At 37.0% G+C, this 16,313-nt stretch overlaps 1 protein-coding gene across 1 annotated transcript; it reads right to left on the bottom strand.

Annotated features, from left to right (window-relative positions):
* Window positions 1-6,738: 6,738 nt before the first annotated feature.
* LOC129627216 (olfactory receptor 2W3-like) lies at window positions 6,739-7,686 on the bottom strand. The gene has a single exon (XM_055546861.1). It carries the CDS (start codon window positions 7,684-7,686, stop codon window positions 6,739-6,741), a length of 948 nt encoding a protein of 315 aa, XP_055402836.1.
* Between the last annotated feature and the right edge of the window lie 8,627 nt (window positions 7,687-16,313).

The raw sequence follows: 16,313 nt of genomic DNA, 5'->3' as shown, positions 1-16,313 counted from the left end.
AACCTATAAATGAATATCCCTAATAAATTTAGATGCAAAAAATTATCAACATGTATTTTAACAAAGGACTTCAAGAATAATAAAAGCCAATTATGACAAACCTACAGCCAACATAATGCTCAATGGTGAAAAGGTGAGAGCCTTCCTACTAAAAACTGGGGCAAGATAAGGATACCCATTCTCACCACTATTTTTAAACAGAGTTTTGGAACTCCTAGCCACAGCACCAGACAAGAAAAATAAATAAAAAGGAATCAAAATTGGAAAGGAACAAGTGAGGTTCTCAATCTTTACAGATGACATGATACTTAACAAAGAAAATCTTAAAGACACCATCAAAAAACTACCAGAATCAATTTAGTAAAATTGCAGGATACAAAGTTAATACACAGAAATCTGTCATATTTCTACATACTAATAATGAAATATCAGAAAGGTGATTGAACTATACACATTACTATATACATAACATAGACAACTAATAAGGACACACTGTATAGCGCAGAGAGTCTCCTTAATACACATTAATGACCTATATGCGGAAAGAATCTAAAGAAAGGTGGATATATGTATATGTATAACTGATTCACTTTAATTTGCAACAGAAATCAATACAAAATTGTAAATCAACTCTACACCAATACAAATTTTAAGAAATAAAATCACATCATATAATAAAATATTTAAGAATAAACCTGACCAAGGAGATAAAAGATTTATAAACTGAAAACTATAAAACATTGATAAAGAAAATTGAAGATGAATTCAAAAAATGGTGAAAAAGATATCAAGTACTTGGATTGAAAGAATTAATATTTATTAAATGTCCATAAAAACCAAATCTATCGATAAATTTAATGTAATCCCAGTCAAAATATCCATGACATTTTTCACAAAGCTAGATCAAATAATTCAAAAATTTACATAGACTCATAAAAGATGCAGAGTTGCCAAGCAATTCAGAGAGAAATGAGCAAAGCAAGAGACATAACCCTCCCATATTTCATAAAACAGTCCAAAGTTACAGAAACTAAAATGAAATGGTGTTGACACAAACATAGGCATGGGGTCAATGAAACAGAATAGAGTCCAAAAGCAAATACAGTTAGAACCAAACATGGAACAATGGACTAGTTCAAACAAGGGAAAGGAGTACATCAAGACTGTATACTGTCACCTTGCATATTTAACATATTCAGAATTTAGTTCAGTTTAGTCACTCAGTCGTGTCTGACTCTTTGCAACCCCATAAACCGCAGCACTCCAGGCCTCCCTGTCCATCACCAACTCCTGGAGTCCACCCAGGCCCATTCCTGTTGAGTCGGTGCTTCCATCCAACCATTTCATCCTCTGTCATCTCCTTCTCCTCCTGCCCTCAAACTTTCCCAGCATCAGGGCCTTTTCCAACAAGTCAGCTCTTTGCATCAGGTGGCCAAGTATTGGAGTTTCAGCTTCAACATAAGTCCTTCCAGTGAACACCCAGGACTGATCTCCTTTAGGATGGACTGGTTGGATCTCCTTGTAGTCCAAGGGACTCTCAAGAGTCCTCTCCAACACCACAGTTCAAAAGCATCAATTATTCTGTGTTCAACCTTGTTTATAGTCCAACTCTCACATTCATACATGACTACTGGAAAAACCATAGACTTGACTAGATGGACCTTTGTTGGCAAAGTAATGTCTCTGCTTTTCAATATGTTGTCTAGGTTGGTCATAACTTTCCTTCCAAGGAGTAAGCGTCATTTAATTTCATGGCTGCAATCACCATCTGCAGTGATTTTGGAGACCCAAAAAATAAAGTCAGCCACTGTTTCCAATGTTTCCCCATCTATTTCCCATGAAATGATGGGACTGGATGCCATGATCTTAGTTTTCTGAATGTTGAGCTATTTAAGCTAATTTTTTCACTCTCCTCTTTCACTTTCATCAAGAGGCTATTTAGTTCTTCTTCACTTTCTGCCATAAGGGTGGCATCATCTGTATATCTGAGGTTATTGATATTTCTCCCAGAAATCTTGATTCCAGCTTGTGCTTCCTCCAGCCCAGCATTTCTCATGATGTACTCTGCATAGAAGTTAAATAAGTAGAGTGACAATATACAGCCTTGACGTACTCCTTTTCCTATTTGGAACCAGTCTGTTGTTCCATGTCCAGTTCTAACTATTGCTTCCTGACCTGCCTACAGATTTCTCAAGAGGCAGGTCAGGTGGTCTGGTATTCCTATCTCTTTCAGAATTTTCCACAGTTTATTGTGATCCATGCATTCAAAGGCTTCGGCATAGTCAATAAAGCAGAAATAGATCTTTTTCTGGAACTCTCTTGTTATTTCAATGATCCATCGGATGTTGTCAATTTGATGTCTGGTTCCTCTGCCTTTTCTAAAACCAGCTTGAACATCTGGAAGTTCACAGGTCATGTATTGCTGAAGCCTGGCTTGGAGAATTTTGAGCATTACTTTACTAGCATGTGAGATGAGTGCAATTGTGCAATAGTTTGAGCATTCTTTGGCATTGTCTTTCTTTGGGGTTGGAATGAAAACTGACCTTTTCCAGTCCTGTGGCCATTGCTGAGTTGTCCAAATTTGCTGGCATATTGAGTGCAGCACCTTCACACCATCATCTTTTAGGATTTGAAATAGCTCCACTGGAATTCCATCACCTCCACTAGTTTTGTTCGTAGTGATGCTTCCTAAGACCCACTTGACTTCACATTTCAGGATGTCTGGCTCTAGGTGAGTGATCACACCATCGTGATTATCTGGGTCGTGAAGATCTTTTTTGTACAGTTCTTCTGTGTATTCTTGCCATGTCTTCTTAATATCTTCTGCTTCTGTTAGGTCCATACCATTTCTGTCCTTTATTGAGCCCATCTTTGCACGAAATGTTCCCTTGGTATCTCTAATTTTCTTGAAGAGATCTCTAGTCTTTCCCATTCTATTGTTTTCCTCTATTTTTTTGCATTGATTGCTGAGGAAGGCTTTCTTATCTCTGCTTGCTATTCTTTGGAATTCTGCATTCAAATGGGTATATCTTTCCTTTTCTCCTTTACTTTTAGCTTCCCTTCTTTTCACAGTTACTTGTAAGGCTTCCCTAGACAGCCATTTTGCTTTTTTGCCATTTCTTTTTCTTGGGGATGGTCTTGATCCCTGTCTCCTGTAGAATGGCATGAACCTCCATCCATAGTTCATCAGGCACTCTGTCTATCAGATCTAGTTCCTTAAATCTATTTTTCACTTCTCTTGTACAGTCATAAGGGATTTGATTTAGGTCACACTGAATGGTCTAGTGGTTTTCTCCACTTTCTTCAGTTTCAGTCTGAATTTGACAATAAGGAGTTCATGATCTGAGCCACAGTCAGCTCCCGATCTTGTTTTGGCTGACTCTATAGAGCTTCTCCATCTTAGGCTGCAAAGAATATAACCAGTCTAATTCAGTGTCGACCATCTGGTGATGTCCATTTGTAGAGTCTTCTCTTGCGTTGTTGGAAGAGGGTGTTTGCTATGACCAGTGTGTTCTCTTGGCAGAACTCTATTAGCCTTTGCCCTGCTTCATTCTGTACTTCAAGGCCAAATTTTCCCTTTACTCCAGGTGTTTCTTGACTCCCTACTTTTGCATTCCAGTCCTCTATAATGAAAAAGACATCTTTTTTGGGTCACCTTGCTTATTTAACTTACATTCAGAGTACATCATAAGAAATCCTGGATGAATCACAAGGTGGAATCAAGATTGTCAGAAGAAATATAAACAACCTCAGTTATAAAGATGATACCACCCTAATGGCAGGAAGTGAAGAGGAACTAAAGAACATCTTGAAGAAAGTGAAAGAGGATAGTGAAAAAGCTGGATTAAAACCTAACATTTGACATGCTAAGATCATGGCATTTGGTCCCATCACTTCAAATGATGGGGAAACAATGAAACAGTGAGAGACTTTATATTCTTGCACTCCAAAATCACTGCAGATGGTGACTGCAGCCATGAAATTAAAAGATGCTTGCTCCTTGGAAGAAAGGCTATGACAAACCTAGATAGTGTATTAAAAAGCAGAGATATCACTTTGCTGATAAAGGTCTGTATAGTCAAAGCTATGGTTTTTCAATAGTCATGTACAAATGTGTTATTTGGACCATAAAGAAAGCTGAGCACCAAAGAATAGATGCTTTCAAACTGTAGTGCCAGAGAAGACTCTTGAGAGTCTCCTGGATAGCAAGGAGATCAAACCAGTCAATCCTAAAAGAAATCAACCCTGAATATTCATTGGAAGGACTGATGCTGTAGCTGAGGCTCCAATACTTTGGCCACTTGATGTGATGAGCTGATTCACTGGACAAGACTCTGATGCTGAGAAAGATAGAAGGGAGGAGGAGTAGGGGATGACGGAGGATGAGATGGTTGCTTTTACTCCAGTCACACACAGGTTCAAAGGAGGACCCTGGGAAACCACTCTAGTACTCTTGTCTGGAGAATCCCATAGTTAGAGGTGCCTGGGTGAGCTGCAGCCAATAGGGTTGCAAAGAGTTGGACATGACTGAAGTGACTTAGCAGGCACACACTAGTCACTTCCTTTAAGCACTAATTGCTCAATTTACAAGCCAAGAAATTATTCTTGATTCTTATATCTTTTCACTCCATAAATTGCATCAGAAAACCCTTGGTTTGATCTTATAAAACACACCATCGATTTACAATTTTTCTCTTTTCACTGTTAATGCTTACTGTGAAACATCACCTAATGTTGCCTGATTTATTGCAGTAGATTCTTGATTCACCTTTGTTCATAACATTCATTCTCTGCAGAGCAGATGAAGTTGATGTGTAACACTGTAAGTCAGATTGTTTACTTTCTAAACAGTTTCCTGGGCTTACACTAAAATTCCTACTCTTTAACATTGCCTTTAAAATTTTCATGTTCTGGCCTTTTCTTAACTCTCTGGTAGTAGTATATACACTTATTGTCAATGATATAATGCACATATAATGTTCATTATTCTGATTTGAATGCATGAAAAGCTTACTCTTACCTTAGGAAGTTTGAAATTGACATCCCTTCTCCTGGCATGATTGCTGCAGGTCTCCCTTTTCATGATCAAATGCAGCTGAAATATCTCACTAGATACCTCCAGGGAATATCTCATTTATATAGCTAAATAGTTGCTTTTCAACATATAATTCTTTTTTTTTACACAACATTAAATGAGTGTTTTTTATATTTTTATTGTCTTTTATTATTACTGGCACACACAGTAGGGAAATTTTACAAACACCTAGTCGATATTGATCAGAAATTTAAGTCTAGCACCTAGAATATAGTGCTTTAAGCAGAAAAGTCATTCAATAATTGGCATTGAATTAATGAACAGATAAAAAGGAATTATAGCCACACTTTGCTTAAAGAGCTTTTATTTTTGTTGTTATTGTTGTTTGGGGTTTTGTTGTAGGACAATGAAAATAAGATGCAAATTCTTGTTCCTTGTTCCTAATAGCATATTATCAAGATTTCTAAAAAGTGGATAATTAGATTTCACTACTCGAAGATCATGGCATCCAGTCCCATCACTTCATGGGAAATAGATGGGGAAACAGTGGAAACAGTGTCAGACTTTATTTTTTTGGGCTCCAAAATCACTGCAGATGGTGACTGCAGCCATGAAATTAAAAGACACTTTCTCCTTGAAAGGAAAGTTATGAACAACCTAGATAGCATATTCAAAAGCAGAGACATTACTTTGTCAACAAAGGTCCTTCTAGTCAAGGCTATGGTTTTTCCTATGGTCACGTATGGATGTGAGAGTTGGACTGTGAAGAAGACTGAGAACTGAAGAATTGATGCTTTTGAACTGTGGTGTTGGAGAAGACTCTTGAGAATCCCTTGGACTGCAAGGAGATCCAACCAGTCCATTCTGCAGGAGATCAGCCCTGGGATTTCTTTGGAAGGACTGATGCTAAAGCTGAAACTCCAGTACTTTGGCCACCTCATGTGAAGAGTTGACTCATTGGAAAAGACTCTGATGCTGGAAGGGATTGGGGGCAGGAGGAGAAGGGGATGACAGAGGATGAGATGGCTGGATGGCATCACTGACTCAATGGGCATGAGTCTGAGTGAACTCCAAGAGTTGGTGATGGACAGGGAGGCCTGGCGTGCTGTGATTCATGGGGTCGCAAAGAGTTGGACACGAATGAGCAACTAAACTGAACTGACTGAACTGACTCAGTGTGCTCTTAGTGATCAAATATTTCTGAAAATCTGGTAAAATAGATTTCATTTCTTCTTCCAAAGTTTTCCTTCCAGATTTATTATTAATACAAATGTGGTTTTACTTACTGTTTCTACATTTTTAGAACAGAATGTATTTGGATTTCTTAGATATTTGTACATCAGCAGTGATTGAGAGCTGGAGAAGGAAATGACAACCCACTCCAGTATTCTTGCCTGGGAAATCCATGGACAGAAGAGCCTGGTGGACTACAGTCCACAGGGTTGCAAAAAGTCAGACATGACTTTGCCACTGAACAACAACAGGGATCAATAGACCTTACTCTGGAGAAGTATTGGTTTTGAATTATTTGAATATCAGAACTGGTATACTTAATGATTTGCACAAAGAGTAGGAATGTGTTACAGAGTCTGAAGAATTCTGCCAAAACTCTGACAGATGGTGGTAATGAAAAATAATAATTAAACATCCAAAGTTTTTTAAGAACAAAACATTTAAAAGGGAATTCCTAACATTGTCTTTTATTATAATTTCTTTCTTAAACTGAGATTTACCAAAGTCAATCTTCTCAGTGCCCCCTTCACCTCTTTGTTTCTGAGGGTGTAGATCAGAGGATTCAGGAGCGGGGTGACAATGTTGTAGAAGAGGGTGAGGAACTTGCCTTGGTCCTTGGAAGAGCTGGTTCCTGGTTGCATGTACATGTAAATAATATTTCCATAGAAAAGTGAGACCACTGTGAGATGGGAGCCACAGGTGTTAAAGGCTTTGTGCCTCCCAGAGGATGACTGAATACTTAGTACAGCCCTCACAATGTAGCCATAGGAGATCAGGATAAACACTAAGGGCGACAGCACAATACCTATTGCAAGAATAAAGGCAATGCCTTCAACGGCAGCTGTATTGACACAGGCCATCCGAATTAGGGCAGGCATCTCACACAGGAAGTGGTCTACCTTCTGGTACCCACAGCGGGGTAACCACAGAGTCATTGGAGACATGATCAAAGAGTTGGCCACCCCACAGCCCCAAGCAAGGGACACTAAACCCAAGCATAACTGTGGATTCATGATCACCATGTAGTGCAGAGGCTTGCAGACTGCAACAAACCGGTCATATGCCATGACTGCCAGGAGTAGACATTCCACACCACCCAGACCCAGGAATAGGAAGAGCTGGATGGCACAGCCTGTGTAGCTGATGGTCTTGTCGTGTCCATTTAGGTTATACAGAAGCTGAGGGATGGAGCTGGTAGTAAAACTAAGGTCCAGGAAGGAGAGATGGGCGAGGAAGAAGTACATGGGAGTGTGGAGGTGAGGATCTAGCTGAGACACCAGGATGATGGTGGTGTTGCCCACAAGCGTCAGGAGATATGCGATCAAGATAACCACAAAGAGGATTCTCTCCAGATGGGGCCGATCAGAAAATCCCAAAAGGATGAAATTTCCCTGGGTGCTTTCATTGGTTACATCCATCTCTACTGCAACTCAGCAAAACTGGAAAAAAAAAAAAAATGTACAGCCTCTAACTGTTCTGTATGCCTATCATGCTAATAAAATTTGAAACTTTTAGTGAAAATATGTGACCATAGCTTAAAAGTTTAAAAATAAACAGAAAAATTACATAAAAATTTTATAATCTGGCTATAGGAAAACTACTTAAAGCAAAACACAAAACATGAATATCATTTAAGAAAATAAGTTTTAGTGAAAATTTAAAATAGAATAATTTTTAAAGAGAATAAAAGAATAGAGAAAATAGAATATGCTGAGGAAATTTTCCTATAAAAATTAAATATGAAAATCTTATAAATCTTTGAGAAAATAATTCTTAAAATTTAGAATTTGTATATTCTTCCTTTAGATTCTGAGGTAGCTGTACCATGATACATATAAAGAAAAAATTGCTCATTTGTACAATACCTTACCCTGGAGAGAAAGTTGGGGTGTCATTCTAATGTTAAATTTACTTCTTTTCCTTTTCTGTGAATAAATTCCCTGAATGTTTCTGAAGCTGGTTGGAAGTGGTTGATAGCTATTGGCATTCATTAATCCTGATAAAGTTCAACTTTTCTGAAATTACTCCCCAAAATCTCAGACTTGATAGAACATTTTGGGGTCTCTTGTCTCTATGGTTTTTAAATACCTGGGCCAGATGTTATTTATCCACCTCTTAGATGCCACCACAGATGATGACTTCAGTTGTCCTCTATGATCAATAGAGCTTAGAAACAATGCATTACTTAGTTATATCCATATCCCATACTTTACACAGGAGAAGGCAATGGCACCCCACTCCAGTACTCTTGCCTGGAAAATCCCATGGACGGAGGAGCCTGGTAGGCTGCAGTCCATGGGGTCGCTAAGAGTCGGACACGACTGAGCGACTTCACTTTCACTTTTCACTTTCATGCATTGGAGAAGGAAATGGCAACCCACTCCAGTGTTCTTGCCTGGAGAATCCCAGGGACGGGGGAGTCTGGTGGGCTGCCGTCTATGGGGTCACACAGAGTCGGACACAACTGAAGTGACTTAGCATAGCATAGCATACTTTACACAGGTTAATATAGCACCTTGTGAATGTAGCTCTTTTGAATTATTCCCACTCTCTCCTCCAGATCCATTTATGAAATATGTAGAAAATTACATCCAGGTTCATCCTACAATTCCAGTACCTGGATATTTGACTTGTATTCAGTAAAAGAAGGCTTCCTTTGTGGCTCAGTTGGTAAGGAATCCGCCTGCAATGTTGGAGACCTGGGTTCAATCCCTGGCATGGGAAGATCCCCTGGAGAAGAGAATCACTACACACTCCAGTATTCTGGCCTGAAGAATTCCATGGACTATCCATTTGGTCGCAAAGAGTCAAACACAACTGAGCGACTTTCACTTCACTTCACTCAGTAGGAGAACCACAATGATTCACATTTTAATTAGCTATTGTAATAGTTACTGAATTCCTAATGGATCTGGAGAAAAGATTATTTTTAAATCTGGATTTTCAATACTTGGAAAAGTTACAATTTCTTTATCTGGTTTATTACTGCCAGGAAAATTTTTCACTCTTTTGGCAAGATTCAGCCTTCCTCTATGAAGGTTCTATCATTCTTTATTTGCAGTATTTTTCTTATCTTTCTCTTCTGATAGTTTGTATATATATATATATATATATACATCCCCACATACTTATTTTCTTCTTAAGATACCCTCTGTTCATGTATATAGGCATTTATTTCACCAAACCTTGCATTATTCCTACCTTTTGATTATGATTATATTTTTATGGACCTCTTAGGATTAATTTGTTATTCTCTTTCTTGCATTGCTATTGAACACTTACATAAGAGATGTATAATAAATAATACTAAATTGACTCAACTTAGAACAAAGTCACTTTATGCCCATAAACTCTCTACCTAATTCTTTGGACTAAATTCTGTGTCATACTTATCTTTATACATACAATATCAAAAAATGCCATATTTCACTGCCATTCTTAGAACACAATTAGCTCGGTGGCAGTGCAGATGTGGGTTCCTAGTGCCTGCTGTCATATCAAATAAAAACTTTGGACATTCATTCATATTCAATTTTAAATCTTTACCACCTCAACTTTTGATTTTTCTATATATGCCTATCCTACTACAGCTGATTAAATCATCTTGTTTTGGGCTTAAATTGGATGATGGGATGGTTTTCTACTGTTATTATCTGCTTCTTGGTCTGTTTTTTTTGCCCCCTCTCGTTTCTTCTTGCTTGCCATATCTTTCTAATTTCTCCCTGTATCTCTACATATATATTTACTTCATTTAGTTCAGACTTTTTTTTTTTCCTTCAGGACATTTTTATTTGAATAACTTACTGTAGTTCACAATCATCTTTACTTTTTGGGTCAAGGATATGAATATATTTTATCTATTTTATTTTGTATGCCCTTACCTATAACTGCCTGTTATTTTATTCAAAATTTATTTTCTGTGGGATATCTATTAGAGAACTCTAATATAATTTAAGCATTTGATTTTGTATAGTTTTGTGGTCCATTTAACTTTGAATTTGCTAATATGTGGCATGTGTTCATCTCCAATGTGCCCTAGCATCATTTAACCTCTGAACCACCAGGGAAGCCCCTAAGAATAGAGCTGATTCTTCTTTAGCCCTTTGTATATCTACATTCTCTGGAAGACAAAAAAAAAAAAATACTAATTAGCAATTTAATGAACAAACTAAGAAATGAAAAAAGGTCAGAGGAAATAAGACATGAAAACTCTTACTCATTCTTTTAGTGGCATGTTGCCAAGCACAAAGTCAAAGAAACTAATGTTGTCTGAGTACAAAAGTAAAAGAGACAGATAGTCTAATTCCAGCAAAACACTCTACTCTCTAATTTCTGTCTGTCCTTTGTCCTCTTCCTCTTGTGCCCAGGGAAGGTCCAGCCTGAAGCTGGTGGGCTGTAGTGACTCCCTCCAGTGTCATAAACAAAGGGAGTAATCCATGTGAGAGAGGAAAATGGGGAATCTCTCCTAAACTTGGTCCTTTCCTAGTTAACACCAAAGGACCTCAACTGCCCTGAAGAGGGGGTTTTTATGGAGATGACAAGGCAAGGGTATTCTCTCTGGACGGGAAGCCTGGATGACAGTGCAGAGAGGATCTAGAACAATAGGGACCTTTATGCTCTGGGGCATTTCAAAGCCCCATGAACCATTAGTGTGTAAATTGGAAGGTTGAGAGGCAGAAGTCACAGGGGAAGTCTGTTGTGCTTTGGTATAACTACATTTTTTTTTTCTCACTCTGAAACAGAAAATAATCAAAACTGAAGATTTTTTTATTTTATTTTTTCCCTTCTTTTTTAAATAGGAAATGTCCTTATAACATACTTTTAGCTAAAAATACAAAATTAACTCACAATTTTATAAAAGATAATGAATCATTTAATTTTCCTCTTTTTTCCAAGAAATGTTTTACTATCCTAGTCAAGCAAGACATAAGAAGATACAGCACAGTATTGTCTCATTTCTGTACTTTCTTATCACAGTAGGATTAGGGTTCAAATGAAACCTGAGACTCTTCCATAGAGCAGTTAATGGGGAATGACATAGCAGTCTGTGTTCATAGATTGTGGTAAAGAATATGACTTGTTGGTTTTAATGTTTTCTGTATTTGAAAAGGGAGTGTCAGCACATATGCATTAATACTTTAGCTCCAAAAGTTCATTGGGTAAATTTGAACTAACGATCTATCCTGTTGTGCAGTAACTTCTTTGTGCAAATATCTTCCTGGTTCTCTTATAGAGTTTGTGAAAATAGGAGATTAAAGGAATTTGTTAACATGATATCAATTTGGTAACAGTGCATCAATCATCCAAATAATTTCATGAAAATGAAATCATCATACAAAGAGTTTCTTGAGTAACATTTAACCAAATAAATCACTTAAAATCTTCCATTTGTTAATCTTTTGCTTTCAAGAAAATAAAATATATCTTTGCTTCATTTCTTCTCTTGGTACAAAACATAAGGTTTATTAGGAGCTGTGAAGCACACAGGAAATATAGTAGTTGCCTGATAGATACAGAAGCAATTTAATGAATTTAATGAGTCCCAGTGGTGAAAATTCTTCTGCCCAGGAAACTCTTTGCCCAAGAGACTCTGCACATGTTTAATTCTAAACTTGCCCTGAACGCTTTGTCTCAGAATGCATGATCTTAATTCACTCTCCCTATACAGGTTCACATGTAGCACTCTCTGTCTCTTTAGCTGTGGGATGAACTTCCTACACTGACACAACATAAACTGATTAGAACCTAATAGGTCCAAGATGGTAGAAGAGATGACTTCCACTAGACCCTGAGTCTCAGTTTACACTCATTGTATACACATCAGCAAGCTAAATGGCTCATCCATACACACCATGACAATTCTGAGGCTGATCATCAAAGATCAAAAATGGTTAGTTACCCAATTCCTGTAAACTTCTGGCCCTTCCCTAAAATAGTTGGAGTCCCACTCATTAGCTTATAAAATTACCCAGCTCGTAAAAACAAACAAAACCATATTTTGAGGCTGCTTTCACCTTCTGAGATGGCTTAGTCAGTCTGTGGAGTGTTTATCTCTAGACAAATCCACTTCCTACCTATCACTTTTGTCTCTCACTGAATTCTTTCCATGATGAGACACCACAAGCCTTAAGTCCTGAAACCAGATGTGTGATCTCAGTTGGAAGACCGTGGGCTTTGGGCTTTGGTGTCATGGGTTCAAGTCTCAGTCAGAGTTCATGGTTTCCCAGGCATCTTGCATAGCAACCTAGAGACATCCATGTCTGGTTGGAGATTCTGAACTGATCATCTCCTTCTGGTACAAGACTGACAACTGTCACCTCAAATGCCCATCTTTACATGTTGTATTGAATCTGCAGTCTTCTGTGGCCCATATCTTCTTCCTTCATTGTTTGCTCTTTGTTTTTAGAGAAATATTGTGCTCTAAACAGTTTTCTGGAGCATTTAAATTTTTGAGAAGCTAAATATCTTTGTTTTAGCTTTTTACATGAAGGATATTTTGGTTAGCTATAACATTACATTCGGGAAATTCTCAATTTTACTTCAGTTCATTATTAAGAAGTTTAAAACTATTCTACTTTCTGGTACTTTTTTACCTCTGTAAAAGCTTATGACTCTATTATTTATCTTGAGCATACCAAATAGCAAATATTGTCATCCACTGGCCTAAGAAGTCTCAGGAAGCACTTTAATGTGAACTTACATGACTTTCAGAAATCACAACTTTGGAAATGTTCTTGATTTAGTGCATTGATAGTCTTTCTTCCATTTCCTCTGTTCTCTAGCTGTAGAAGTGCTATTACTCAGTGTTGGGTCTGCTACACTAATTTTCTGTTTTTCCTCTTTTATGTCTTATTTTTACTCTTTTGTGTTTTTATTTTACCATTTCCTCACTTTGGTCATCTAACATTTCTATTGATTTTCTAAAACTGTTTATCATATTTTAAGTAGAAATAATATATTTTAGCTTTGTCAAGGAATATTTCTGTAGATCTTATATTTGTTGCAGTTTATATCTTCTTTTATATTTCTTGAAAGTAATTCCTCTAAGGTTAATTCTTCTTCCTGATCTGTTTATATTTCTTCCATGTTTCATAATTTTGTTTGTTCTGTTTATATTTTTCATGAAAAGGAATCTCCTCGTATACCTCATGATCCTTCTTTGTTCATACAAATGAGTGTCATTCAATGGAAGTTCTAAGAAGAGGCAAAATATTTTTAAAAATCAGTGAATATATGTATCAAATGAAGATAATGCTTTTCTGTGAGAAATCTAAATTACTATGGCCTTTGGCTCTCTTCTTTTGAACTGGTCAACTTCTATGTAGAGAAAATTCCAACTGCTTCTCCAAGGAGTATTAGAATGACTGCCAGAATAATGAAACAAATGGGACTAAATTGCTCTATAATTCTGTATGAGAATGATTACATACACTTCTGTTGTCAGTTTGGTCATCTGTCTGTGGATGCAATTGACATAACCTCTGGTTCAAAGCTTCTAAAAAGAAGCTTTGAATTCCCACAAAATACTGTCAATCACCTAAATCTGAATCTTTATATGAATTTTCCAAAATTAAAATAATGAAAATGAAATCAGTTAAATTTAACCAAATTTTATGTCATCATATAAATAAACATCTTAAAGTAACAAGGTCAACTTTGGGGACCACATTAGGACTGAAGGTCAGTAATAAAAAAACAGCAAACAGAAACATGTTATGGGCTACAGAGTTTGTGATTGAGTTCAGTACTCCAAATTCTAAGATAGCCCTTAAAATCCCATGTCCTAGTAGAGTGGTCCTCCAACCTTTTTGGCACCAAGAACTGGTTTTGTGAAGACAATTTTTCCATGGGTGGGGGTGAGGAGGGAGTGAAGGGGATGGTTCAGGCAGTAATGTGAGCCATGGGGAGTGATGGAGAGCTGCAGATGAAGTATCCTTCACTGGCCCACTGCTCACCTCCTGTTACACTAGACAATACTGGTCCACAGCCTGGGGGTGGGAAACTTCTGTCTTAGTATACTCATTTTCTTTATTTAATGTAATGATGACTTATCTTCCTCATGATTGCATGTGTGCTAAGTCGCTTCAGTTGTGTCTGACTCTGTGAGACCCTTCAGACTGTAGCCTGCCAGGCTTCTCTGTCCATGAGATTCTCTAGGCAAGAATACTGGAGTGGGCTTCCATTTCCTCTTCCAGGGGATCTTCCTGACCCAGGGATCAAACCCAAGTCTCTTACATCACCTTCATTGGCAGGCAGGTTCTTTATCACTAGCGCCACTTAAGTTATGCCAAAAGAGATTTTTGATTTAATTCAACCTTAGTTCTCCTATTAAGTTGAATTTGCATTTTATATATATATATATATAGCCACAAATATATATAAATTTATAAGATCAGTCTTATAAATAAAACATTTTTTTAATTTAAACACTAGTTGGCTAGGACATACAAAACCTTAATACTGTGTTTTATTTTATTTTTATTTATTTATTTTTAAATTTTATTTTATTTTATTTTTTAACTTTACAGTATTGTATTGGTTTTGCCATATATCAACATGAATCCGCCACAGGTATACATATGTTACCCATCCTGAACCCTCCTCCCTCTTCCCTCCCCGTACCATCCCTCTGGGTCATCCCAGTGCACCAGCCCCAAGCATCCAGTATTGTGCATCGAACCTGGACCGGTGACTCGTTTCATATATGATATTATACATGTTTCAATGCCATTCTCCCAAATCATCCCACCCTCTCCCTCTCCCACAGAGTCCAAAAGACTGTTCTATACATCAGTGTCGTTTTAAATAACTGGTTATAACCATATCAAACAGGTAAAGGACTATAGACTGCCTGTAATCTGGTTGGGCATTCCCCACTAAATATAACACTATTGACCAGTCAAATCAATAAGACTTGATTTCACATTATATGTATAAACCTCATCACACATTTCAACTTATCCAGAATACTAGTTTCCTAAGTTTAGCATAACCACAGAATTCATAACATTTGGATTGTCATAACATTTTAAAATATCTGACTTTTATCTCCTTTGTAAAAAGCTAAGTGATTTTATTCATTGGTGTCTTCTTTTTCCTTTTAAGTTAATAGACTCAGATATACATTTATCTTTCAAGATATTTGTTTTATTTTTAAACTATCTTATAAGATACTGAATTTTCTAAGAGTATTTTAAAATGAAATACAGTCTTTGGTAGGAAAAAATATACTTTAAAAAAAAGGTATATATAATTTATATCACATCTTCCAAGGTTATCTAATTCTAGTCTTTTACTTTTTGAACTATTTTAGAACTTTGTCAATGCAATCAAATATCTTTCACCAGTAAAGTTAAAATTGGTCAAATAAGCAATTTATTGGTTAAACTTTTACCTTAGCATAAAAAAATTGATATTTTACTTATTTTATCTCTAGCTTCTCTTCCTTCCATGGTGGCTCAGAGGTAAAGAACCCATCTGTCAATGAAAGAGATGTGGATTTGATCCCTGGATCAGGAAGATTCCCTGGAGAAGGGAATGGCAAACTAATCCAGTATTTTTGCCCGGAAAATTCCATGAACAGATGAGGCTGGAGGGCTACAGTCCCTGGGGTCGCAAAAGAGTCGGACATAACTCAGCAACTGAACAACAAAATCTCTTTCTTAACCAATACAATATTGTAAAGTAATTAACCTCCAATTAAAATAAATAAATGTATATTTAAAAAAAAAAACCTCTTTCTTCATCCCAGTTATACTATTCAAGCCCTAAAGTCTGACATACAGAGTGAAGTAAGTCAGAAACAGAAAAAGCAAATATCATATAGTAATTCATATATATATATATACATAAAATTTAGGAAAATGGTACAGATGAACCTATTTCCAGGGCAGGAATAGAGATGCAGACACAGAGAACTTGTAGACACAGTGGAGAAAGGGGAGCATGAGATGAACTGGGAGAGTAGCACTGACATATATACATTACCATATGTTAAATGGATAGCTGGGGGAACCTGCTGTATAGCACAGGGAGCTCAGCTTGG

Source organism: Bubalus kerabau, chromosome 1, assembly GCF_029407905.1.
Source record: "Bubalus kerabau isolate K-KA32 ecotype Philippines breed swamp buffalo chromosome 1, PCC_UOA_SB_1v2, whole genome shotgun sequence".
Taxonomy (NCBI): Eukaryota; Metazoa; Chordata; class Mammalia; order Artiodactyla; family Bovidae; genus Bubalus; species Bubalus kerabau.
Note: the sequence above shows the minus strand (reverse complement) of the source record. Positions and strands in the feature narration are given on the sequence as shown.

What these genes read in the sequence shown, in the direction of transcription:
- LOC129627216 (XM_055546861.1), bottom strand. Translation starts at nt 7,686, where the DNA reads ATGGATGTAACCAATGAAAGCACCCAGGGAAATTTCATCCTTTTGGGA.